The sequence below is a fragment of the Erithacus rubecula genome, assembly GCF_903797595.1.
Source record: "Erithacus rubecula genome assembly, chromosome: 9".
In the NCBI taxonomy this organism is placed as follows: Eukaryota; Metazoa; Chordata; class Aves; order Passeriformes; family Muscicapidae; genus Erithacus; species Erithacus rubecula.
In genome coordinates, this window is record NC_136660.1 from 25,206,824 (window position 1) to 25,232,749 (window position 25,926).

The following is a 25,926-nucleotide window of genomic DNA, read 5'->3' on the forward strand; positions in this document are numbered from 1 at the left end:
GGCCCGCCCGGCTCACCGCGCCGCGCTCTCGCTCCTCGGACCATTGTGGGCACATTTATTTATTTTAACTTACTAGCTGCTTTGTGTCCAGGAAGAGCTGCAATTCCATGATACTGCCCACGCATCCTGCACTGCCATGGGCTATACAAGCACTCAGTAAGACAAACAATAGACAGAAGTACTGGCCCGGGCGCTCTGCACACACAAACCTCTGCTGAGTGTCTCCGTATCCTTCCAGGACCTGTCACAAATCAGATCTGACTGCTCCAGTTCTCTCCATAACCTCTGCCCGGCGCCTGGCACCAGGCAGTCCTAAACATATTTGTTCCCTGTCAGAGTTAGTTGCACACATAAGGGTGGAAAGATGAGGTTCCTGTCCTTCCTCAAGCTGCCAAACCCAACACGTCAGTGACTCAAGAGAAGACAGATGGAGCAAACAGCGGATTGGAATCTTTTATTCAGCAATCAGTCCTGCTGTGTGGGTAACATCTTAGCAACTGGAACCCAAGTATGCAAAAATACTGAGTTTTCACAGTGAAAAACCAGACAGTATAAAATATTCCAGTATTGCCTCTTAGAACCATTATTGAAATTAAACCCCTGTTTCAAAGGCAACGTGCTTACTTATTTTGTTTTCTGTGCTCAAGCCCTCCCCCCGAAACACTTATTCAGACAGCAACCCTCGTCAGCCCCACACTACCCACATGTGCTGTGGGGCAAGAAACACGACACGAAATCCCTTCCTGATTCCCAAATGCTCATTGCAGAAGCTCCTCGCAGTGGTGCCAAGGTGCAGGAAGACGCAGATGGTGGGAACAGGGAGCTGTGCTGGTGTCCTGCACAGCCCAGGCTGTGTGTGCTACTGAACTCGGGCCAGAGGCTCCGTCTCCCGCAGGAGCCACCCAAGAGCTTCGTGCCGGCCTTGCCTCTCCAGCTCTGCTCCAACCACCTCCCTGCACTTCTGGTGGTACTCATTCACCCAATTACACTGCAGAAAGGGAGGGCAAGGACATTCAGCGTGACACAGAACAGAGCTCGTGACCTGACAAGTTATGTACAGCCAAAAACATTCGGAGGCTCTTGTGCTCTTTGGGTCTGAGCTGTTAGGCTGGGCTGAAATCCTGTCCTGAGCAGACAGATCTCTATTATATGGAAGTGACTTGTAAATTTGATGAGGATAGGAACTGAAGCAATTCATCCTGAGTTTTCAGAGGAGACAAGGGTCAATTCAGCTGACAAGTCAAGTCTCTGCAAATCACTGCCTCCAGCAAGTCTGAATTGCTACCTTGGCACAGTTTAATAAATAGCTTTGCAAAATTGTAACTGGACAATGCACTCCTGAGGCACAAGCTGCCCTATTGGTCTGAACAGGCAACCCTAGGGCAGATCTTGGTCCCCTTCATAACCCTATTCAGCAAATGGAAATGCAAAACAGGGTTATCATTCCAAAAAGGATAGGCTGAGGTAAAATAAGGAGGATGGTAGAAAAACAGGATGAAACATGCTATAGAGAAGTGGGAGACTTAAACAGAAAGCTTAGAGTATGAAGTTTTTCAGGAAAGAAATGCTGCTGAGCAGGTATCAGAGAAGTCTGCTCAGAGTTCACAGGTACTGAGCAATGGGGTGTGCCTGAATGGGAGGGGTCACAAGCAGATGCAGACAACAAGATGGGACAGTCATCACTTTAGTCCTTGGGGAAACAGCATGGTAAGACAGACATTTGCCAGAAACAAATTAAGGCAGGAGTAGGAAAAAAGATGATAGCAGAAAGCATCATATTAAGGGAACTACCAAAACAACATAATTGGTGGGATCCTCACTGTCTTCCTCATATTACGTAGATAGGAAGGATGCCTGGAAAGTTTGTTTAGTTCATCCCCTCACTTCAAAGTGGGTCAAGCTAAAAAATAAGTCAGAGTCCTCAGGATTGGTCTCTGGATCTATGAAATGGAACAAATGCCAGTGGTTCTTGCAAACAGAACAGAATAAGCTGGTTCTGGTGCAAAGAAGGCAACACAAACCTGTTTTGCTTACCTCCTTTTCTGTCAGCAAATTAACATCAATCATTTTCGTCTGGATTGGAACCAGGGTTAAGGGTTCAAAGGTCAGGCTCCCTCTGTTTTTGAAATTGTACTGCAACAGAAAGACAAATGGATTGTACAATTCTAGATATAACTCCACCCAGATCACACTTACTCCTTGGTTATGTCATGACTACAGAATAACCAAGGTAACATTCAGATGAGAGGGTAGCAATTACAGTAACATTTTTCTTATAAGACAAGCAAAGAATTTTGATATAAACCTTAGTTACTTCTTTCAATGGTCCCTTTCTAAAGGTCAATATTGTACAGGACTTCAGCTTGATGACTATAAGATCATTTTCTGATCATTTTCAGTCTGGCATTTCTAAAAGCATAACCCAGCCAGACTAGCAACTGTAATGTCAAAACCTGTCTGCAGTTTTGTTTCTACTGCCACTGAGGGTTCCCTACCAGAGAAGAAAACCACAACTTGAGATCAACCAGTTCAACAGCAACAACTGTTGAATGGGTTGAACTGACAGACACAGAACAATTTAAAACAACTCTCACACACACATTTCAACCAATGGAAACTCTTCAGAAGCAAAACTGCTTTCTGTGCTCCCATCATCAAGGGAGACTTAGAACCAGTGTTTATCAATAAGGGGTTTTGGAGACCAGGAATCTTGAGGAGGATTTAACTGTCTGCAGCATGGTCCCACCTCAAGTTCCAGTACTTTAAGTTTTATAACCAGTAAGCCATGGAGAAAGGTGCATCTTGAGCAGATCATTCACCTTGGTTTCAGCAGGGATCACGAGGACGACGTTTTCTATTCGGATCCCAAAGGACCCATCCTCATAATAGCCAGGCTCTGCAGAAACAGACAGTAATTAACTAAGCCACATTGCTGAACTCTGCAAGTACTTATTCCCTATGGCCAAACTTCCCCTCTATGTCTTTAGTCCACTGAAGTCACTAAGCAATCTTGACATCAGGCAGCCACAGAGGCAAACAAATTTCTGACGCTACTAATTCTGCACAGAAGCCCCGAGCAAGGTGACAGCAGAAGTTCTCAAAGAGAGAAGAAACAAGACAGACAGCCCTCAAGCTTCAGAATCTCCTTGGAACTCAAGAGAGAGCACAGAATACTTGTGCTCAAATGCCAAAAACTCTGAAAATATTAATATCTTCATGAAAGGCAGGTGCGTAACCCCTTCCTCAAAACATCTTTTAGAGACTGTTCCCCTGACTTCCTGAGAGGACTTTGCAGCCCTGAAGGAATACAAGTCTCCCAGCAAACCCCAGCAGGCTGTTAATTTACTACTGAAGAAAAAGGCATGCAAAGATTTAACAGCTGCCTCAAATAGCCCATAGCAAAGACAGGATTAGCTCATGAAAGCTTGGTGTCCACCTTGTACTGCAGCCAGTTTTTCCACAGTATGCCAGAGCCAGCTGGTCAGCACAGCTTTTCTGAGCAGAGAGCAGGAAGCAGTCCTGCAGCACCCCACTGCAAAGGTGCTTCATCCAAGGTGAAAAGCTAAAACACCAAGCTGAGAAGGCAGGCCCAGAGTTTTGATCCAGCCTTTCCTTTGCATCACTGTCACATTTATTCCCTCTGCATCCTAAGGAGCTTGGTCCCTCCCCAGTGACCAGAGAGAATCACCAGTGCTAAATACCATCAGAGACAATCATGCCAGCCTCCAAGGGCTCGTCTGCAAAGGTTTTGTAGCTAATGCCACAAGGACCCTCATGTACATTTAGGAAAGAGCCAACTCCATGTCCTGTCCCGTGCAGGTAATCCAAGCCACAGTCCCACAAGGCAGAACGGGCAAAGGAGTCCAGAAGGTGACCTGTAGACAGACAAAGAGAAAGAATTCAATCAAGTTAGAGACACTGACAATCACACTGAAGGTTCAAACCTGGAAAACATGACCAAAAATAAAAAAATAAAAAGCCCTACCACCACCCCTCAAAAAGCCTCATCAAGTCATTGGATGGCAAGAAGAGCAGATTTGGCAATTCTGACATTCAATCCCTTTCTCAGCTAAAGGTCCCTTCTCTCTTCCATTGCACAGGTCTTCAAGAGATGGTTGTAACAGAAATATTGCACTGCTGCTTGTTCTACTGACATTTTCAGAAAAGAATCTAATGGTTAAAAGTCACACAGAGAATTCAGTACCTGTCTTAAAAGGAGTTGCACTTACTGAACTGAAAATAGGAGACCTGCCAATTGTATTTGGTGGACTAATCAGCCAGGCTTCTTGCCTGGAAGGCCACTCATCTCACACAGTTTCAGCCAGAGGGCACAGAATTTCTGTTGGCTGCACGTGAACACCAAGCCCATGTATCCAAGTTCAGATACTCCTCAATTTCAGTTGGGTTTCCCATAGCACTGTGCAGTTGCTTTTAACTTGCCTACCCAAGAATGAAGACTGAGGAAATCTCTAAAAAGAGCTGGTTTTGTATAAGGTGTGACCAGGGAGATAACAAGAGTAACAAATTCACCAGAGATGGATATGTCATAACTTTTCCTGCACAAAATAAAAACAGCTCCTTTGTGTGTAATTTTCCCACTGATACAAGAGATTCCACAGTAATTGGAAGAGAATTAACCAGTCCTTCTGAAGCTGGAAAGTGACCTCTCACTTTGACAGGGCCATTAGTAAAGAATAAAGACAACCTCCAAGCACATGTGTTAGAGTGCCACTGACTGATGAAAGTCAGTATCATCCCAGAGCCAGAACACTTGAACATCCTTCAGACTCTCTCAAGTAACAATTTTCAGCACTGGTTGATGCTGAGAGAGAAGGCATCAGTAATCCAGAATGTGAACTGCTGTGATGGAAATAGACAGCTACCTCAACATCTGCCTGATCTGCCTAGACCTGTCAATCATAATGTTGTTCTCTGACCACTTAATGGATTTTCAGAAAAACACTCCAGCTCACCAACCCACCTTTGGTTCCATTAGGGAAGATGGCAGCACTCACAGCTATATGTCCCTTCAGAACATATGTGAAGCATTCCTGTCAAAGAAATGTGTGCCATAAGTAAAGAGGGAAAGGAAAAGCTTTGTATTCCCCAAGAAGGGAAAGAAAGGATGCATCTGGTAGCAAACTGCAGAGGATATGGAACAACTTTGTCATGCTTTCCTGTGGCTGCCAATGCCAAAGCAAACCATGAGCAGAAGGAGATTAAAACACCCTGAAGATCCCTCTCCAGTAATTATAGAGAGACTATCATGAACTCAGGCTTAGCAGCAGCATTCACCTGATCTACATGACTGATTTCTTTGTGGTTGTACTTTTACTTCCTGGGCATACCCTACAGCATATTTTTGTCACTAAGTCAACTATAAATAATGAAATTAGTTTTAGTCAAGAGCAATAGAAAGATAAAGAATTTAAAATAAACAAAATTGCATTGCTAAATTTCCAACACAGAGCTTTTCAGGTAAGTCTGACACTGATTTTTTATGTTGTACACAATCTGACTGGAGCCTTGTATCAGACACCAAGCTTTGCAGTAAATTAGACTCCCCTGGTTCCCTTGCTGGACAAACCAGTAATGTTTATCCTCAGTCTGCTGATTTTCTCATTTATCAGAAAAAACATGTCATTTTGCAGATGAGAACTGTGCATTTTAAGATAGAAAGGTGTCAATTCTCTAATACAGTTTATATTTTGGAAGTCTGAAGTACAACAGTCTCTTTTTCAGTCCTTATCCAAATGCTGCCACATACTGGTAAATAAATGGTAACTCAATAGAGAACTTTGACTGCATAGCAATACAGCACATTTCTAATTTAAGTATCTCTAACAATAAGGGTCAGATCACAAACCACACTGTGATCCCAACTTACCTTTTCATAGGCTGATGGTGTGCCAAAATGCATTGTCCTGGTCACATCTGTTGTACCATCTCTTCAGAGGCAAACAAAGATGCAGGAGCCAAGGAGATGGGGAAAAAAGATCAAAGTGAGAATGCACAGGAAACCCAGTCACACTGCAGCAAACCAACCAAGCTCATAAATGGATAAAGTCATCTGCTCTGTACTACACAAGACTGATGATGTAACCACTCCTAATCTCAAAAATTCCTGAACACAGTGACCCAGATGTAGCAATAATGATTTACAATTCAAACTGTTATCTTTCAGCTGTAAGCATCCCAAAGCTCCTCCCAAATTAGAATCTAAACTGCTCATAAAAACGATGCTAATTTGAGGTTTAGCAACAGGTACCAAATTTAGACTATTTGTATGGAAGGCAATTCATTAACAGCTTTAAAACACACACCTTTGCAAAAATGACAGCTACCAGATCAGAAAAGAGAAGTTTGAAGGGGGATAGTATCCCTTTCATCCTCAGGATGTCTTGTGCTAAGATTTCTACAAATCATCCTGCATTTGGATAGGGGTTAAGCCAACACATCAGAAACTGTGTCTAAGTTCCTTCTGCAAACAGCATTTTGAGCCTGCTGTCAAAAACACAATGGCTCTTGAAATAATGAGTTCCCTTTGAAATGCTCTCTCCTGTCCCTGTGCTCTTCCCCAGCACACACAGGCTGTGGTCACAAAGAACTCAGGGTTTAACTTCTCAGCAGGGACAAGCAAAGCATCCCTGTCACAATGCTGTGCTAAGTGCCATTGATGTCCAGCTTACATTGTATCCAAAGGGCTGCTTTTCATAGTAGCACTAAGGAAATCGTTAATTAGGCCATCAGAGGGGAGGAAAAAGATCTCCTTGTAAAAATCTTATCAAAGGATGTCTGTGTGGTTCTTTTTCAAAGCTCTTCCTGACTAACATAACAAAAAGGCATAGCTCTAAAGACAAAGTTCATCTCAAAGGAACAGCCAGGCTTGTCGTGCATCTTCCTGAACAAGCCACTTCTCATCTATTTACACTGGTTAAAATCATCACTTCTTTCATTTTCCATGGAGTCAAGAGTTCCACAGTAAAGGAACTGAGGCCACTGAATGGCACTGTCAAAACAGCATTGAGAGAGTTTGCAGACATGATGCTTTCCCAAAAACATACCCAAGACCCAGGGATGAGGAACCCTGACTCTGAGTCTCTGAAAAGGCAGAGAGCACCACAGGGCAATGCTGTCCTGCTTCTTCACCCCACCTTGTTCTGACCTCAGTATCAGCCAAATCTGCCCACAGGGCAGATCCTGGCAGAGCAGGTGCCTCACCCAGCTGTGCAGGTTGCTGAGTAGGCAGAACAAGGCTAAGCCAGGGCAGTCAGGCCTGCTCCCTGCTCCTGCAACTTAATACCAAAACCACCAGCTAAAGCACAGCTCCCATCACACTGGGGATGCTTGGGACTCAGATGGGACTGAACCTTGACATCTTGTCCCTGACCCCAGCAAAGCCTGTCAGCAGCCCTGATCTGCTGTCTACTCAAAACTCCACATTGCCTTGCTTGCCAGGGGTCATGGGGAAAAGCAAACATGGCAGTCCAGCACCATTCACCCACTCACTTGTACTGTGCCCCTGAGTCCAGGAGGTAGATCTCGTTCACTGACAGCGTTCTGTTGGTCTCAGGAACTGGCCTGTTCAGTTAAACACAAAGGTTTTTGTTCCACAGTTTTAAGGTGTCCAGCCCACATCTGCAGTCCAGAAACCATATTGAGTGCAAGCTTGGATGTGTCAGCTCTGATTTCTTGTGGCAGTGATGGAAATCCCACACACTGAGCCACAGATGATAGTGAGGAGAGGATTTGTATACAGCAAACAGCACTACAGAACAGAGCTTTGCTGCTTCCAGCAAAAACATCTGTTTCTGGATCTATTTCAGAACAGTTGTGGCACTTCATATTCCTCCTTCCCAGATTTCCAGCCCCAAAATAGCCATTTTCTATGGCCCTGAGCAGATCATAATACATGCATGCTGCCAGCAGAAAAAGATCTTCACTTAGTAAGTGTGGAGTAGAGAAAGATAGCAAGCAACATTTCCCTGGAGTACTCTGCTGTGACTCCATGAAGAGGAAAGACAGCTCATTCCAACTATGTTTGCTGAAGGTTGAAAGGAGAAGCTTTGTTTCTCTTACTTGTAGTGAATGATGGCTCCATTTGGACCTGTGCTTGATATGGTAGCAAAACTCAATTCAACAAAGTCTTTCTGTTGACTGAAAGAAAAGATTGTGATCAGTACAGCACAAGTGAGAAGAGAACACCAAGCACCTAGGGCACCTGGAGTGCCCCATTCTCAATTTCACATTCACCTCAGCCCTCCCCTTGACCTTGAAAGCCACCTGGACAAGCAAATTTTGGTAGAAGAAACACAAAATTTGAAGACCTCTTCTCTCAGCCATGTGAAAACCTGCTTTCCAAATCTACTCTTTCCTTAGAAGAAGAAAATTCACTACTCAAATCACCCAGGAAGAGATGTGCTGAACAATTTCTACTTTGTTACTTATTCACTCAAAGGCATTTTACAGGTCCTGCCGATGTACACATGGGAGTAACTCCCAAAATAAATGGTGTTCCTTCTCTATCAGAAGAGGAAGAAATCTGACTTTTACATACATTTCTTTGTGGTAAGGAAGCAACTGTCTTGTATTTAAGTGTCCTAACCTGCAGTACTCCTCACTGCTATCTCAAAAGGAAAGTGGACAGGATCCAGTGGGCTGGGACTTGTATCTCCCAAGAGACCCAACTCTTCCCAATTCAGAAGTTTTCAAAGAAATCCATTAGTAAAGGTTTGTCCTCAGGTAAAATATATCTGCAAGTGAGATGCATTTCTAAAGAATAAAATAAACACAACAGATAAAAACCACCACCCAGAAAACCCCCTCAGAGTAGATTTACTTGATACCTGCGGAACTCCTCTGCTTTGTCTGCAGCAAGTATCTCTGTTACTGTTCCCTTTGGAACCTGGTGGACAAGGACAGGAATCAGTGCAGCAACAAGCAAAGAAAAAACTATAAGCTTAAACACTGGGTCTTGTCTGTGCCTTATGAAATCCTGAAAGTGGCTTCTTTCCAGATTTTCTGTCCTCATTCCTCAGTAATGACAAACACAAAGCCAGCAATATTGTGCAGGGCATCTGAGAAGAAGGAAGTGGAGACAGTCACAGCAGGATTACTGAACCCTGACTAGGGAGCAGTTAGTGCAGTACTAACTTCACTGAAATGTGCAGGGACAACATCTCACAAGGCAGCATCTCTTCACAGTCAGGTCACTCTAAGCTTAAATAGTTCTCTTTAGCAGCCCATGCTGCTAGAAATTTTATTCTTTTAAATCAGGAATAGAAGCAGTTGCAGGGGGAAAAAAAAGTGTTAAATTTTACTTTAGGTATTTGATAAATTCAAACCTGTGACACAACTTGCTCTGAATTGGAAAACAGGTGAAGCAGGGCCAAGAGCTACATTTCATAACCAACCCCTGAGGCTGACTTCTTGAGGTACTCAGACATGTAAAAAGGCACCTTCTGGAACTCATCAAGGCTTCTCCAAAATAGACTCAGACATGTAGTGACATGGCTTAGTAAGTTGCTGTGTAACACTTGGCACTCTGCACATCCACTGTGTACTTCTACTCCAGTGAATGCACAAGTAATTTCTTTTTATCCTGTTTTCCCTGCACCTCCCATTCAGAAATGCCAAATTTGTTCATACTGGTATGGCTGATTATCATGAGAATAATTCCAAAGTATTGTAAGAAGCTGAATATTATTTCATTACTTACACCACCAAACCAGCACAAGACAGCATTAAACTACACTATGCCTGCTTAGGTTATTTCTCACTTGTTCAAGCTTTGGTCTGTGTAAAATGAATGGGAGAATGTATTAAAAAAAATTAATTCAGCCTTGGATAAAAGCATGTTTGAAATCTTCACCAAAACTCAAACCACCAGGTAACTCCCAACTGTTTCCCCACTTTTAGTAAAGGCACTATAAAGACTAACCAAAAGTTTATACCAATGAAGAATTTTACACAGCAATAGAACCTCCAAGTTAAAAAAAAATACAATACCTCCTTTTCCAGCCAGTTAAAGAGCTCACATAGGGCAACAGCATCTTTAATCTGTGTCAAAATAGGCACAAGAAAAGGGAATTGAGAAGGATAAAGATTTATCAAGCCCCAGCATAAACAGGTTTTGATGCAAAAGAATTCAACCTATAAGTTCCAGAAACACAAACCAAGAGACAAAAACCAAGAGGTATTTTCAGGTTTTGCACCCTGTAATTAATACAAACACTGGAAATGTATCTGGAGAGTTAAATGAATGTTAATAATTACTCTGGGACATATACTGTGTGAAGTCTTGCTTTACCCTACACATCACTTTCAAGACTACTTTGCTTTAACAGCCAAGATCTTGTATCTCAGATTGCAGAAGGCAACCACAACACATCTAGTGATGTGACAGAGGAACATGTCCTTTGGGCACCACAGTCTCTGTCACACAGCTTCTGGCTTCCTTGCCTTTTGACCCCCATTTTTGTTCCTTTTTTTTTTTCTACATGCTTGCAGCATGTAGGGGTAAGAAGCAGGAAATGTGTACAAGAACAAGGCACAATTTTGTCCTCAGGTGGCAGGTGACAAAGTGCCTCTTCTCAGTACAACTGTTTTTATTTCCCCTTAACTAATAAGGAGAGAAAAACATTGAAATAGGAAGCTCCCAAGAAGCTGCAGAAAATATGGGACCAGCCCAAAACTGCCAGCCCTGCTTCAACTGGCATATTTCTCTTACTGTGAACACTGCTACTTGAAAACTAACAGGAGATAAACAAGAGAAAAGTTCAGCCCCACCATGAACCTGTTTCACAGGCAGATTCTTTGCTTGAAAATATGAAGTTTCCTGGGAGATGAGCCTCATTTCCAGTGTCATGATGATGAGACTAAAACAGTGCTTTGAGGACACTGGCTGCTTCTGAACATCTTGGCCTGGGTTTTGCACCATGTGTTGAAGAATTTCTCTGTGCTCTTTAGGCTGTGTTTATTCAAGTGATAACAGTTTGAAGACTCCACTGACAAAGACAACAGAACTAGCAAAGGGGAAAGAACATCCCTTTAAGGGCCCACACTGCAAACAACACTTCTCAAGTCTGCACAGTCTTCCCACAGAGTAAGGCTGTTTCCTCACACTATTGCAAATGTTGTTCTTCAAGGAAATGCAAAACAAGCAAAAAACCTGCTTCAACAGCAGTAGATGTCTGACAGAAGACCTTTTTTATCCTGCCATCCAAAATCTTATTTGCTTTTTACTCAAAACATTAAAACTGAAAGAAAAATGTTATTTGTTTCCCTGAAGGTAAAGCAAACCTGTTGCCATGTGCAAGGAGACACTGAAGGCTTCACTTACATGTGCTCTTCTCATGCCTTCTGTTTCTGCAGTGTTCTTCACAGCTTTTGCAATGCAGATGGGGGTATATGGGGTGAGGTATCGGTAAGCCTGCAGCAGAAGGACAGGGATTACTTGTGGATTAGTCAGACTACATAATCCTACAGATTTAATAACTCAGCCTGGCCACAATTTGTACTTTGGCAGCCTCTCTCAACCTTCAGCACTGTGAGATGCTGGTTGTCAACAGTCAGCTAAGTGTACTGGGGAATAGAGAGGAGAAACAGTCCCTCACCAAAGGAAGTACAGCCATAGGGAAATCCAAAGAACTAAACAACAGTTTGCCATGAAGCAGGGTGAAGACTTGGATATCATAAATACCAGATATCTATATCAATGTCTGAGCCATAGATTCCTGTTGCTGATGGACACTATAGAGGCCAATGAGAAACACTAATCCCTGAAGCTGTGGTAGAACTTATGCTGTGGAAAAAGACCTAAAAGCCACCTTGACTTGTTACCTGACAGGCACCCTCAAGTAGCAGGGAGCAAAGGGCACCCAGGCCAGGTACCAAGCATTGAGCACCACCACTGTTAATGGTCAGCAGCTCTGACAAACACATCAGGGTCTGAGGAAACATGAAAGGCCTTTGTAAAGCTCAGCTTTACATGCTGCCAGTTCTGAAAGGAGCTTATATCAGTGGTTTGAGACAAAGCTTTCCTGTGCTTGGATGGGGTGACCCTGAATTAAGAACTAGTAATTGATCCCTTGCTACTGCACACTTCTGCAAACACCAGCTGTCCTCAGATTAGCAGGAATGCTCAGCTGGTTTCAGCACGTCTTCAGAAATTCACCAGCTGAAGTGACTTGCCCAAATCTCATCACACTTGGCATCAGAAGAAGGAAGAAGAACCAAGACTTTTGCCCAGTTCTCTGCTCTACCTATTATATATCAGGAGATGGGATGAGCACCTACAGAAGCACAGCCCAAGCAACGCATTGTTTCCTACTTTAAATGCATCAGCATACAAATAAATATCATCAAATTCAAGGAAAGGCCCAGTAGATGCTCTGCAAAGACTAAATTCACATAAATCCTACAGGCTTACAATCTCTAAATTCTTAAGAACAGCAAAACAATTACACTACATAAACCAGAAACTAAATTACAGAAGAAGACACAAGAAAGTCAGAGAAGTCCTTTTATCAATTAGGATAAATAGTCAGATTCTTAGGTTGGCTTGCTCTTTATAGATACTGGTAAGTACTATTAATCTTCTGTGAAAAGTATATTTACATGCAGATGAAAACAAATCTATAAAGGGTTTGCAGATCTGTGTTTAATAATGGAATGGATTTTTGCCAGTATCAATATTTGGCTCTGATGGACACAGGCAGTAGATGGACTTCCAGCAATGGTGTGTCTTCACACCAGCTGAGCAACTGGCCTGGAGTGCTTTGAAGTGGTGGAGAGCCAGGGCGGAACCAGAAAAACTCTGGCTCTTTCAGTGACTCTCTAAGTGGCTTTTAATCAAGACATTTCAGTCCTCTTTGCCTGCCTTCTATTGCACAGAGCTCCTCGAGGCAGGGACTCTCCCCATTGCACACAGAGGGCATGTAGCTCTGCAATGACTCAGTATCAGCCAAAACTTCCAGTGCTCACGGGGTAAATAATGTCACTCCAACTCATTATATTCCTTTCTCTAGGTCTGATCTTCTGTATTTCTCCAAATGGATACTCCACATAAATCAACTACAGCAGCTTAACCAAACTGGGAATAGACCACTGACTACAACTACAGCAAGGGGCTTTCTACTCTGAAGTCAAAAGAACAACAATTTATCCTGAATGCTCCACAGACATTATGCTGTCAATATTCTGTATTAGGAGGCCTAGGAATAGATTTAACCCTGGACAGGGACAACAACCTTCAAATTTATTCACAGCATCTCTTAGTTACTAGACATCACTGTAAACTAGATGGTATTCCAGAGAATGTGATCCCTAGCAAACAAGAGATGTACAAAAGATGCATGGAAACCAACTTATGTGACCTCAGTTGCTGTGTCCTCCCCCAAGTATCTTTCATGGCTATTAGAATATTAGGTGGACAGTGGCAATCTCAGACAGCCTAGTTCAGAAGGCCAGCAAGATACAGCAAGTGTGGCTGTACAGAAATTATTCTGATGCTACAACTGTCCCTCGGCAGATGCATGGACAACTAGTGCCTGCAGGTTATCTGTGTCCTCACAAGGTTCCCAGCTACAGCAACTCTGTCATCTTCTCCCTCCTGCCTTCAGTAAAAGACATCACATATTGCCTGATATCCTCAAGCCACTGAACTAAATAAGGGTAATCACCCTCAGACAGCCAAATGCACACTCCCAGAAGTCCTGCTCAACTTTCCTGCTTCAATTTCTTCAAGTTTCCAGTTCTTGCTGCTTGTCCACATGAGGATGATGCTCCACCCATGGGCAGAGTGACCTGAGTTCACCCTATGCCTCTTCCCTCCCTTCTCTCACTGTACTTGTTTTATCTTAAGCTGACAATTCTTTGGATAAATCGGCTTAGCGAGTTGAAAGGGCAGCTCCAGCAGGAGCAACCCCAGGATTAACAAGCCCTTGATACCTCAGCATGGCTGGATCCCTTCTGCACAAGCTCCAGCCTGCACTGGGCTTTGCAGAGGGGAAACTGAGGCCAGTTGCCCTCACTAACACCCTTCCTAACCACAATGAGCAGAGTAAAGAAAAGCATTTTCCCTTGGTAGGGCCACTGACCTTGGGAATGGCCTCAGTCAGAGCATAGCTGGCTTTGTCACTGAGCCACACTTTCTCCTTGGGTGAGAGGCCTGCACCAACAGCCTGCAGCTCCGACAGGATAGATCCATAGGGCATCACCTGGATTTTGAACTCAGGCTCCAGGGTGGAGTCAAGCTGTAAGTGCTCCCTCACAGCTGGGTCCATTATCCGGTCACCATCAATGAACAGCCTGAGAAACAAATTGGAGAGATCAAATAGGTGAGACCACATCTGACAGCAGCTGGAATAAAGGAGGGAAGGAAAAACTATTCTGACAACCTTTCAGGGAGAAAGGAGATCATGAATTATGCACTCTGCTTTGTTCTTTGTCGTTTTAACCACCAGCTTTCACACAGTTTAAATTCCAACTTGAAATTAAGATGTGCCACCCCACTGAGAGGAAAGAGCTGATAGCATTTCTGTTTGTATGACAGTCAAAACAGCTACACCCCATCAATGTGCTTGAAACAAGTAACAGAAGCAAATCACAGCCACTCTCTAACTTTTAAGGGCAACATCTGGAAAGAGAAAAGCTACTATAGCTCTAAGTATCACATTGCTCTCCTTCCACTGAGTTGAAAAGTTCAGCTCAATCTTCACACACAACCTGTACTCACTCACCCAGCCAGGTTTTACCTTAGATGGATCTAGGCAGCAGCTTAGATCCAAAAGAACTGTGCTTACTGAGCCTCAATAGATGGGGCAGTCCCAGGAAAGAAGCCTTCAGTTATAAGCCAACCCTGAAACTTCTCTGCACTGTCCTGCAGTTTTGAAGTGACTCAGCAATTAGACTTTTCCCTAGAGTTTGCAATGTCAAGGCCAGCCTTGGCTCTTACCCACATTTCACCCAGAGCTCCAATGGCCCTACACATGATCTCAGGGTGACAGACAGAGGGCTCAGCCATCCTGCCCAAGGTCACCCAGCAAGCCAGCCAAGGTGCTGAGGAGTGCAGCAGAGATCTTGGCTGCCTCTTAGCTCTGATCAGGGGAGGAGAGTGACTAATGTTGGAGACAAAAGACTCAGAAAGGACACTAAAGTACCCAAGAACAGGCGTTTTTGAAAAGACAAATACTTTGCTAGAACAGTTCTCCCTTAGCATCTTGGGGAACAGAGGAAGGGAATACAAGCACCTGATTGTGTTCATTCCTATGACAGCGTAGGCAAAAAACACAGGATTGTACTCAACATCAAAGCCTCGAAGGTTGAAAAGCCCTGAAAAATAAGAACACCAAGAATCACAGTCCTGGATCATCTTCTGCAACATTAGAGAAAGTCAAAAATAATCTCCCAAAAACACAGGCAAGCAATGAGATATCATGGGGCAGGCTGTGAATCCAGCTCCCACCCAGCCGTCCCAGGGCCTGCTGCACTCCTGGCAATCCTATGCTTATGCCAGGAGATGGCACCAGAACCACAGTATGAACACTCCCGGGTGTTCAAACTGGTGTTTTACTTCTAAAGGAGGGCTGCCTTGCAAAAAAGCAGGTACAGACAAGGAAAGACAAAGACACGTGTACAAAAGGTAGGGTCTGCCCTTTCTGGTTCGTGAAATGCAACAAAAGCTTCTTAACGGCCAGAAAATCTCAAAGTTACAAACTATCATTTCATTCCAAACCTTCTGATATTTGAGGTAAGAAGAAGACACAATGGGCAAGACTACAATACCCCAAAAAGGCCTCTCATTCAGGCCCCTTCAATATCTCAGATTCAGACTGTACAGTCTTCACTATTTTTCACAAAGATTTTATCCCACACAACTCCAGACAAAATCAAGAGGGGAAGTAGATCTTCAGCATCTCTAAAATCCTGATTTTAGGGTCAAATAAAAACTCCAGGGTATCCAATTAGCTGAAATGAATTACTCAAGCCAGTAAGGCCAGCCAGCAGGACAGCTGGGAAAAGAACCAAGATGTCCTAAATTACAACCCAGCACTGTATTCATTGAACTGTGCAAATTCTGCCATGAAAGTAAAAATAGAGCTTAATTCTCCCCAGGGAAGCAGTAGGTCACTTGAATGCAGGAAAGAGCCACAAAGAACTTTTTACTGCATGGGTACAAACTTCCTCACTCAGCCAACTCCCAGTACAGTAAGAAGGCAACAATCTCCTTTGTAACTCTTTTTCTGTCCCCAGAAACTTGTCTGGAGTTTAATACAGTGAATTGAATTAGATAAAATTAAAACAACTTCTTCCCTTCCCCTTTTAGGATAAGTAATCAAGCAGGCACCTGAAAATGAGTTTCTCTCATGACCTTCTCTGGTTCATCTTAACACTCTTGATTCATAACCAAGCTTCGCTTTGCTGGAGACATTTAATCTGAAACCACCTCAGGGCATCAATTTATCATTAATTTAATTGGAGATGCGCCTGAAAAGGTGAGACACACAATCTCTGCTCATGCAGGCCTCCCCAGGGAGGAGTCATATTCACCACTCTCAGAAGTACTTCTTTCACAAAAAAGCTTTTTGCTCAGTGTCCCAGACCCAGAACAGCCCACGGACCTCATCACGTTGGCTTCACCCAGTGCCAGGGACATTGTGCTGGCAGTGCTGGAGTGAGGAAAACACCACCTCCATTTCTACCTTTCCAAATCAGACACAGGGCACAGGATGAGCAGCACTCATATCCTGCCAGTGTTACATTCTCCCTACACCAGTGTGTGCATTGGTGGTTTCTGTAAAAAGGACACACAGTTCAAGGAACAGCAGTCCTGGGGAAACCACTGCTGTTTCTGGCCATTCTCCCTTCCTACACACTGGGCTGGGAGCCAGGGTGTGGAAACCCAGTCATTCTGGGGCCCCAAACAGAGAGGGAACTCTAGTGAGACCCTGGGTTGAAATTATCTGGAAAAACAAGTTGAGCCCTGACATACTTGTTTTAACCAAAGCATTGGCTGAACACTGTAGAGGTAGAGACTGACTTAAGAGTTGTGACAATTAGAAGATTACTATGAATGCAGTGTACCCCACCCTTGCCTTATGTATACAAAGCCACATGTTGCACTGCTTTGTTTATAGCCCAGACTCCACAGCAGAAAACAGTCTCAATCTTTCCAATGGGTGAGGCAACATTAGGGTATTTTACAGCCAGAAAATCTCACAGGTCTTTTTTTTTTTTTCTCATCACACTGCCTCAGGCTTTATATGTGACCTTCCTCTCCCTTTGCCTGGGCTGTTTTTCAAAAGTGGTGATTTGCTACATTTCCTGGGCCAAAAACATACTCAGGAGCTGCATTGCTGTAATGAGGCACTGTGCAGAAATACAGGATTGCTGTTTGTGACCCATTACCACCACTGCACTTGATAAGAAGTTAATTGATGTCTAACGAACATGCTGTCAAAAGGGCCTCTCACCATGGCATGGTTCTTCCTTTCCAAGGCAGGAAGAACATTTATTTTGTAGAAAGAACTGAGAAAGGAGATGCAAAGACTTACATGCTACTTCATCCAAGGCTGTTACCACAAACCACATGACTTTCCTCTCAGCCATTTTTGAACGGAGGGCTACAATTTTGTCTCTCCAGCTGACCCCTGCAAAACACAACAGGAACAGCTACAGTCCCTAACTTTGCTGGGGATGATGATGTAAACACAGTCTAACACATTGTGCTTGCTCTCCTCACTCTTTTCTAATAACTGATATGAACTATCTCAAATGAACTGCCTTCTAGATGCCCATGGATTTTTTTGAAGTCACCAACTTCTAGAAAATGATTATTTGAAGTTTTTGGGTTATGGTGAAGAAGGGTTATTAGGTAGGGTCTGATTGCTTTCTTGACCTATTCACAGTGACCACACTGTGCTGCAGTACTGTTTTTGTCCTCCCTTTGTAAGAGAAAAGCAAAAGGGGGATATAGGGCAATAGGAACAGCCCATGTCTATTGGGAGTTAAGCCTCTCACCTGTGTAACTCAGGTCAAGCGTGATGAGAGGCTTGCAGGGACGCTGAGGACAATCTGTCCAGATTGTATCGATCAGGTTTTCTTTGACAGGCACAAGGTCATGGCCAGCACTTCTCAAGGCTTTGGACATTCTCTTCCACTGGTCTGCCAAAGGGAAGAAAGTCAGGAGTGGTGGCTTTAAGGAACACACATATGTTCAACAACAGCTCAAAGGTCAAACTCAGGAATCAGAGTCTTCTTTCCTTCCAGCCTCCCCTTCTTCCTACTCCCTTGAAAAGGACAGTAAAATCTACCGTGGTTACAGTTCCACAAACACGCCACAGTAGCCAGTGGCAGGTATAGAACCTCACAGTCCTGAAGCCTCATGCTTAAGCTGAAGAACTGCTCCAGCTGGGAGACAGAAGTCTCTGGAAGAAGCCACAGCAGAAGCTGCCCTTAGGGTATCCTCTCCCCCAGAGCAGAACCATGCTGGATCTAAGCTGGACAAGATGAGAGACTCTTCCACACAGCCATAAGATAGGTCCTTAATCCATCTGAACAAGCGAATATCTCCCCTTGTCTCTGGTGACCTTTGCATTGTGTCTCATGTTTTGAAGCATGAATAGATGGATACTCTGATATAAATGATACCTCTCCCTGTGCTTCCTACAGGGAAAGCTGCAGGGATGCCAAGACCACCAAGCAGGAGTAGCAGCATGAATTGTGCCTGTGTGTTCTTGCTAGCACACTGAGCAAGGCATTCAGCACCTTTGTACTCAAGTGCCCATGACAAGACAAAGCATAGACAAAAAGAGGTGATCAGGATTCTACTTTTCAGGTAAAACCACCCCAAGCCTAGAAAGCAGTTCTCATCTCTTGTGCTTTGGAGTCAATGCACTGCTAACTCTTGTGACACATGGCTAAACCAAAATCCAACCTGTTTTGCACAACAGTTTAACCACCACTACATCTGAAACATGGTTAGCTCCACACCATCACAGATAACAGCTCATCCAGAGAAGCAAAATTCAACTGCCCAACCCAAAGTTATAAATATAAAGCAAAACCAACCTGCTGGAATAATGAAAGGGTCCACTCCCACCTTTGAGCCTTCTGGGAGAACACTCACTAGCCAATCCTCCTGAGTAGGTGTATCTTTCAGACCTTCAAGGATTTAAAAAAAAAAGAAGTTCAAAGAAGCAATCAAATTGAAACATTCCCACACTATGCAAAAAGTCCAAGCTAATGCATCAGATATGTCTACTAATGAATGTCTAGACCCAGAGGCAAGAGTTGTCACAGGACACTAAAGCAGAAGCCGTGTATCCAACACATCCCTAAATCTCTGCATGATGGGATATCCCTACAGCTCAGGCTGTACTTCTGTGAAGTGACTATTCTCCATTATCAGTGGAGCAGTGTCCCAGGCTCCTGCATACCCATTTTCATGAGTGTCCAGTTGCTGTCCATTTGATGAGCAGCTTGCAGGAAGTAGCGTCCATCAGTCCACATGGCTGCGTGCTGCTCGGTGATGATGGCAGTACCTAGGCAGGGAGGCAGAAAGGTGATTCAGGGTAGGCAGCCACCATGCAGAGACACAGACAGCAGGGACAGGGTCTGAAATTCACTCTAATTCCCCAAAAGGCACCTCTGACCACTGTTCAAAAGTTATTCCTGTTTCAGTGGAGATATTCACTGTTTCCCCTGCACTGTGACCTTCCAAATCTGTTGGAGGCAGTATGCACAAGGATGCACCTTAATGAATAGGCTCAGATGAACTCAATTTAAGGAAATCTCAGCCAGTGGAACTGAGTAAGTGGGGCTTTCCAAATCTCCCGTAACAGAGACTGTGGTCTACACTTGGCTGTTGTCACAGTAACATATACTGTACATCCCTGAACTCCATCCCCTTCTCTTTTGGGGAGGAAGCCTGGGCCACCCACAAAACAGAGATGATACCAGGCCTGCAGACATGGGTGTCACTCCCAGCTGTCAGCTGCACCCCCTTCCCAAATGTTACAGCTCCAGCAGAGATGGCTGAACAGGAAACATGAACATAAACTTCTGTTGGTTTCATTGTCTGTCCCATTCCACTGACTCCAGATGGAGGGATGCACAGACAGCTGAGGGGCACTGACATCACAGCAAGGCATTCAAGCTGCCTTGCCCTTGACAATATAAAGCAAAACAAACTACAGCACAAACTGAAACTAAATCCAAGTCTTTGGAGTCTGCATCTTGACCATACTCCATCACAAAAAACTGATGCTCAGATTAGCAGAGCAGTTTTCAATTATTAACTCATTGTCTTCTACTGAATTCCCCCAATACAAACCCCATTTTAAGTTCCTTCAGCCTGAAAAGAGGAAGCAAGAAACACAAGATGAGCCCCTGTGTGAAACCTCACTGATTTGCTGCAAATTAGTCTGAGAACAGACCTGCCAAGTACATAACAAGGGCACAAATTAGAGAGGAAGGTTATGAAGAGGTCGTGCAGAAGGGGCAAAATTAATACAGGATTCATGTTAGCCATTAACAGCAGCCCACAGCACTGGATTTATCACCTTCCAAATGAAGTCCCAGAGCTCATAGGAACTGATGAATAGACCCTCCAAACATAGGTACCAGTATTTATTAAACTGATATATAAGTAGAGGGGAAAAAACCTTCAGCAGACTAAAGTGACTTTCCAACAACCACAGAGCAGAATAATTTGCACAGCTTAGGATACAGCTAGGGTAAAAACTAGGTCTCTTGAAACACAGACCTATCCTACAGCCAAGAAAACATCCTGTCTCGGCAAGATAAGCAAACTTTTCCACAGTGCTCAGTTTCCAAATGCAGAGTTTCTGGCCCTGGCTCTGTTTAAACAGAAAGGCCAGCTAAAGTCCATCCACTATTCACCCAGCCCAAACGGGCAACGTGAAAATCTATTCATACTGGCTGCACATCAAAAGAAATGACCGCAGGTTACAGGCACCACATTAAAGAGTTAACGGGATTTTATTTTATGAGAGGTTCATTTAGGGGTCAAACATTTTCTGAAAACTTGTTATTTCGCTGATATTACATAATTCCAGTGGGTAGCCAAGACATAATTCTGCAGATGCTGAAGTGGGAATAAAACAGTCCAAACAAGCTGGATAGATTTGCTTTTCCATCCTGCCTCTATGCCATGAAAGGAACTATTTCTTTAGAGGAGAATTATGCAAGAACCCAAGTTCTGGAGAGGTACCTGCAGAGCCATCAAATCCAGAGATGAACGCCCTTCTGCAATCACAGGGTGCAATGTACTCACTCTAGAAAACAAAAGAAGCAGCAATTATTTATAGCAGCAGGGGAAAAAAACAATCAGCTGATGACAAATACTTTGATAAGCTTTTTCTCCTAGAGGACACCACAGAGAGAACAAAATGAGTTAAAAATTCCTGGGCTCTACACCACTGTGATTATACTGTATTTATGTTCAACTGGTGGATTTTTTAAGCTGCAGCACTTTTCTCCCACAAACATCTGTAAACATTGAAGTGCTTCAGAGTTTGCAGACATTTATTTCACACTCAGCCTCCCCTTTGGGCAACAAACAAATCATTCCTTTGAAATTGCCATGTGAAGGGAAGGGAAACCAGAAGCACCCCTTGATCTTGGGGTAATCAGTGAATTTTACAGAATTTGTGTGCTATCTCCACTGAAGTCCCCTCACTGGCTTTTATAAGAATTCCTTTAAGACTTTCTTTCCCTGCGATAGTGACATTGAAAGAAAATCATCAAGGTGGCAAGACTGTAAAAAATTTAACCCTTGGGACCTTTCATAAATAGATACTGATCCTTTCACTTCTTCCTTGCCTACTCAAAATGAGACTATAGCAAAAACCACCAGACCATGTTTTGATGGATGAGAGGGAATCAAAGGCTATTAGTGCATCTTCATCCTAAATCTGTCAGAACCTGTGTTTCTGGACACATCTTATCAGAATTTTGTAGAAGAGCCTGAAAATGCATAGACACCTGATATTAACAGGAACTGCCAAAATTAAAAGAACAACTGAACCTTCACATGGCCCACATGACTTTTTTATGGGATTCCATTCTGGCAAGTTTGTAGGTCAGAACTGCTGAGTAGGGCTGTTAATGAACTAGTGCAAATCAGCAAATCAGCTTAATCCAGGCTGACAGCACTGACGTTTTAGCTGCAAAACCCCTGGATTTGTACCTTACCAATGGTCTGAAATCCAAGCCTGTTTCTTTCCCCCCAGCTGTGCAAGAGCAAAAGAAACATCTTAGGAACTGAGCCCAATTCTCAGGTGTTTTTAGTCCCTACTGTGATAGAACCACCTGATTGTTAAAAAATACTCCCTTCAAATCTATTACTCTTCACTCTTCTTAAGAAGACAGAAGGTTCAAAGCACAGGAGTGAGCAAGCGAGCAGCACAAATTACAGCACCTGGGACCAACTCTTTATTTCTGCTCCAAATCACACCATGACCAAACCCCTTCCACAGCAGCCATGTCTCCCCCCTCTTGGGAGAAGCCAACCAACCATTCACCACTAACATTTTGAAACTGAACCTTGGAACAGCAAATCTCATGCCCCAAAAGAGGATCTTGTTGAGTGGCTTTTGCTCTCAATTGCCAGGAAAGATTCCTGCTATACCCAGATTCCAGAGAAATCCTCCATTTTATCCAAACACAGTGAAAGCTGGCAGATGGAAGGGTGTATGGAGACCATGCATGCCCTTCCTCTCTGACCCAGTTAGTTTCCTGTGCTTTTTCTTGTCCAGTCCCAGAGGGCTGTGACATGTTCAGCAGCTGTGGGGAGAAGGGAGGTCAGGATATCCACCTTGGGAAAGGATGACTGCCCCACATCTCCAGCTGATGGGGTGGATCCCTCAGCCCCACACAGCACATAATCAGCACTGAGCCTCTTTAAAATGATGGCAAAGGCAACAGCAGACAGAGTAGACAAAGCTGTTGAGGGAACAGAATTTTTGTTTCCTCACTGCCTCCTCAGAGTAGCAGCACAGAACATGAAGGCAGACTGATGCCAGACCTGAGGATTCCTCATTTCAACACTCCCTAGAGACTATTCAGCCTCTTGACTGCTATGGCTCCCCTTTCCTGCACTTCCCAGCTCAAAGGTGGGACAGCATCTCCCAGGGTCCAATGACAACAGGAGACACTGGAAATCTCCCATCATGGATTACATCACTTAAGCACATCCCAAATGATGTACTTAAGTACAAATGAGAGCAGTGATTTCTTTTCCATTTTTCTTGACCAACACAGGAGAGACTACAGGCTACTTTGCTTCTGCAGACAAGCAACTTCACATTCTTAGCAGGGGTTAACATCACGATGAATGATGAAATTTATGAAAACAATTTTAAAAAAATACAAAAGGAAAAGAAGTTTATGAGGTTTAGATATGGTAAAAGCTGACCCAAATAAGCAAAGACCTTGACAGCATGGACCTCATGCTATCCCATTCACAGACAAATCCAGTGAGTGTTTTGAGAGCTTACAATGAGTCAGAAGGGCTTTAAAAGGGAGTATCAGGGAGAGAGGGAGAGAGTTCATTCATCTGTCAGTCTGAATTCTTGCACACCCACCTGTTCTGTTCCATGCAGCAACCCCCACTGTGCAAAGATGAGCCCATGTTTTGCACAAGCTAAAATTACATGGGGAACACCTGTGTGTGCCACACAAAGCACAGACCACAGCACAGTGAGAGCAAGTTATTTCCCTGGGGATTGTCTTGCAGCTCTGATGGCCTTCAACCTGGCCCTCATCAGTCCTTTCATAGCTTCTCACCACACCTGTCAGTCACACAAATAAACCTGGGGCCTACATCACAAAAACCCCTCATCTAATTTAGGAAGAACCCCCCAAAAAATCAGTGCTGCTTATCCCCAGAGCCTGCATTGTTGTGCTGTAAACATGTTGAAGGTCATTCTAGTCTAATGTCAACCAAGATCAGCAACGCAAGTGCATCTGGCTACCCTTAGAGCCATGACACTGCTGTCATTAAAGAACAAACACTGCAGGGTACCTGGAGGGAGGTATTCAGTGCCAAAAACCCAACTGCATTGGTAAGGTCTGAAACACACCAGAGCAACCTGTGCAAAGCCATCTCTTGCTTTGTAACTCAGCTGATTGCTCAGCTCAGCACAAGTGTGTGTCAGAGGAGCCAGCCCTGAGCAGAAGACAGCACCTCTGCCAAGACAAACACAGGGCCCTAAGCTGGGCAGGTGCTTCCTTCAAGTGGATGACCAGCCAAACCTGACCAAATTTGTTTTGAGTCAAGGCCTGGAGGGTGAAGCCAGCTGCGGTTAAGCTGTGACTGGCTCCAAACCCAAGCTCTAATCCAAACATCATTCCCTCCCATCAAGAAGTAGCTCTGCCAATCTCTGAATAGTCCCATATGGGCAAACTCCAGATTCAATGCAAACACATAATCAACATAAAAATGGATCCTGCCTTTACCACTGCAACATCCCAAAAGCTCTGACATTTTTAACCAAACCACAAAGGGTTTAGGTGCCTGATTCCTAAAAGCATGGCTTTTCATCCCTTCATGATCCTTGGGCACCTGTAGCCACTCAGCATGCATGAAAATAAGTGGAACTCTTTGGGCCAAATTCCACTTTTGGCTGGGATTGTCATCCTTTCTCATCAGCCTCTGGACCACCCAGGTCCCCAAGGAAAGAGTCTCTTTCTCTGATTTTTTATCACCAGCATCAAAGTTTTCAAAAATTAAAGCAGTCAGCCAATATCCGGAGCTGAGTGCAAGAGTCACAAATCCAAGGCAGCCTTGGTTAAGTTTCAGTCAGAGACAGCTGTGTTTGAGAAGCTCTACAAGTCTTTCAGTTCTTACATAACTAAACATGAAAAGCAAAGGATACAACTGGTAGCAAGACTCCTGGCAGTATGATAATCTAAGCTGCCTAGCCTTGCAGGAAAATCAATATTAAAAACATCACAGAAATCTGAGCTCATCAATATTCCCAGTGTTACAAAGACAAAATTAGTCAGCAAGTTGCAAAATCAGGGTGTATCAGCATCAACCAAATCCAAGGGTTCCTTTGCAACCCAGAAGGGAAAAAAGTTTACCCCAGTCTAAACCCTGTGGCAACACCACAGGAGGGAAAGCCCTATTTGTTGACAAGTTCTGTGATGGAGATGCCAGGACAGCCTCAGGAATAGCTGAGAGGCAAAGACAGCAACACATAACTTGTTTGGGCTGTGGGGAGGAAATGGCTTAGGCCACCAAACACTTGGGTATCATTAAACCACAGTATTCTGAGTCATGAAGGGAGCTGCCTAAGAGCAAAATCTGACTGCAAGGCTGTAAAGTTCTTGTTTGCACACAGGAAACAAACCCTTGCTTGGAACATGAAGCAGTTTCAAATCACAGGTCATCACAATTTACCTGGAATCAGTAATGCTGTTCTGGGATCAACAGGTTTCTGTCATTGCAAAAACTGCACCAATTCCCAACCCTTACAGAAAAAAAATCCTGCACCAGCTATTCAGGAGGCACCAGAATCAGCAGTTTTTAGTAATCGTTTCTATTCAGATAGATTCCCTCTGCAGAGAAACCTGACCAACTCGCCTGGCAGGAAATAGCAACATGGGGTGCTCTGCTCAACTGTACTCTGTCAAGGAAAAGAAAGCAACAGAAAAACCCAGAAGTCCTGAGGGTCACATTCTTCAACTCACATGACAGCATTTAATGTCTAGTGAAATGAAACCAGAGTTATATATGGACAGAGGCAGCTTGAGGCAGGAATGCAGCAGACAATAGCAGCTGCAGAAAACGCCTTCCCCCTACCTGCCCAAGTTTGGATCTCCCTATGAGGAAACACGATGCTGCACATATGGTCCCAGGGCACAGGCAAGTCTGGACCCAGCTCACCTCAGTGCCAA

The 25,926-nt window shown here is 43.9% G+C and overlaps 1 protein-coding gene across 1 annotated transcript in view; it reads right to left on the minus strand.

Moving 5' to 3' along the window:
- Positions 1-439: 439 nt before the first annotated feature.
- The window catches only part of XPNPEP1 (X-prolyl aminopeptidase 1), a 30,949-nt gene continuing 5,462 nt past the window's right edge, over positions 440-25,926 (minus strand). The window contains exons 3-20 of the mRNA XM_079312119.1: positions 21,236-21,299; positions 19,440-19,544; positions 19,072-19,164; positions 18,022-18,165; positions 17,556-17,651; positions 15,252-15,333; positions 14,100-14,310; positions 11,342-11,431; positions 10,009-10,059; positions 8,847-8,905; positions 8,080-8,157; positions 7,510-7,581; positions 5,888-5,948; positions 4,982-5,051; positions 3,702-3,875; positions 2,820-2,896; positions 2,035-2,133; positions 440-988 (exon numbers count right to left, since the gene is read on the minus strand). Coding sequence (XP_079168245.1) covers positions 860-988; positions 2,035-2,133; positions 2,820-2,896; positions 3,702-3,875; positions 4,982-5,051; positions 5,888-5,948; positions 7,510-7,581; positions 8,080-8,157; positions 8,847-8,905; positions 10,009-10,059; positions 11,342-11,431; positions 14,100-14,310; positions 15,252-15,333; positions 17,556-17,651; positions 18,022-18,165; positions 19,072-19,164; positions 19,440-19,544; positions 21,236-21,299 — 1,755 coding nt within the window. The 3' untranslated portion in view covers positions 440-859. The remainder of the gene's footprint in view (positions 989-2,034; positions 2,134-2,819; positions 2,897-3,701; positions 3,876-4,981; positions 5,052-5,887; positions 5,949-7,509; positions 7,582-8,079; positions 8,158-8,846; positions 8,906-10,008; positions 10,060-11,341; positions 11,432-14,099; positions 14,311-15,251; positions 15,334-17,555; positions 17,652-18,021; positions 18,166-19,071; positions 19,165-19,439; positions 19,545-21,235; positions 21,300-25,926) is intronic.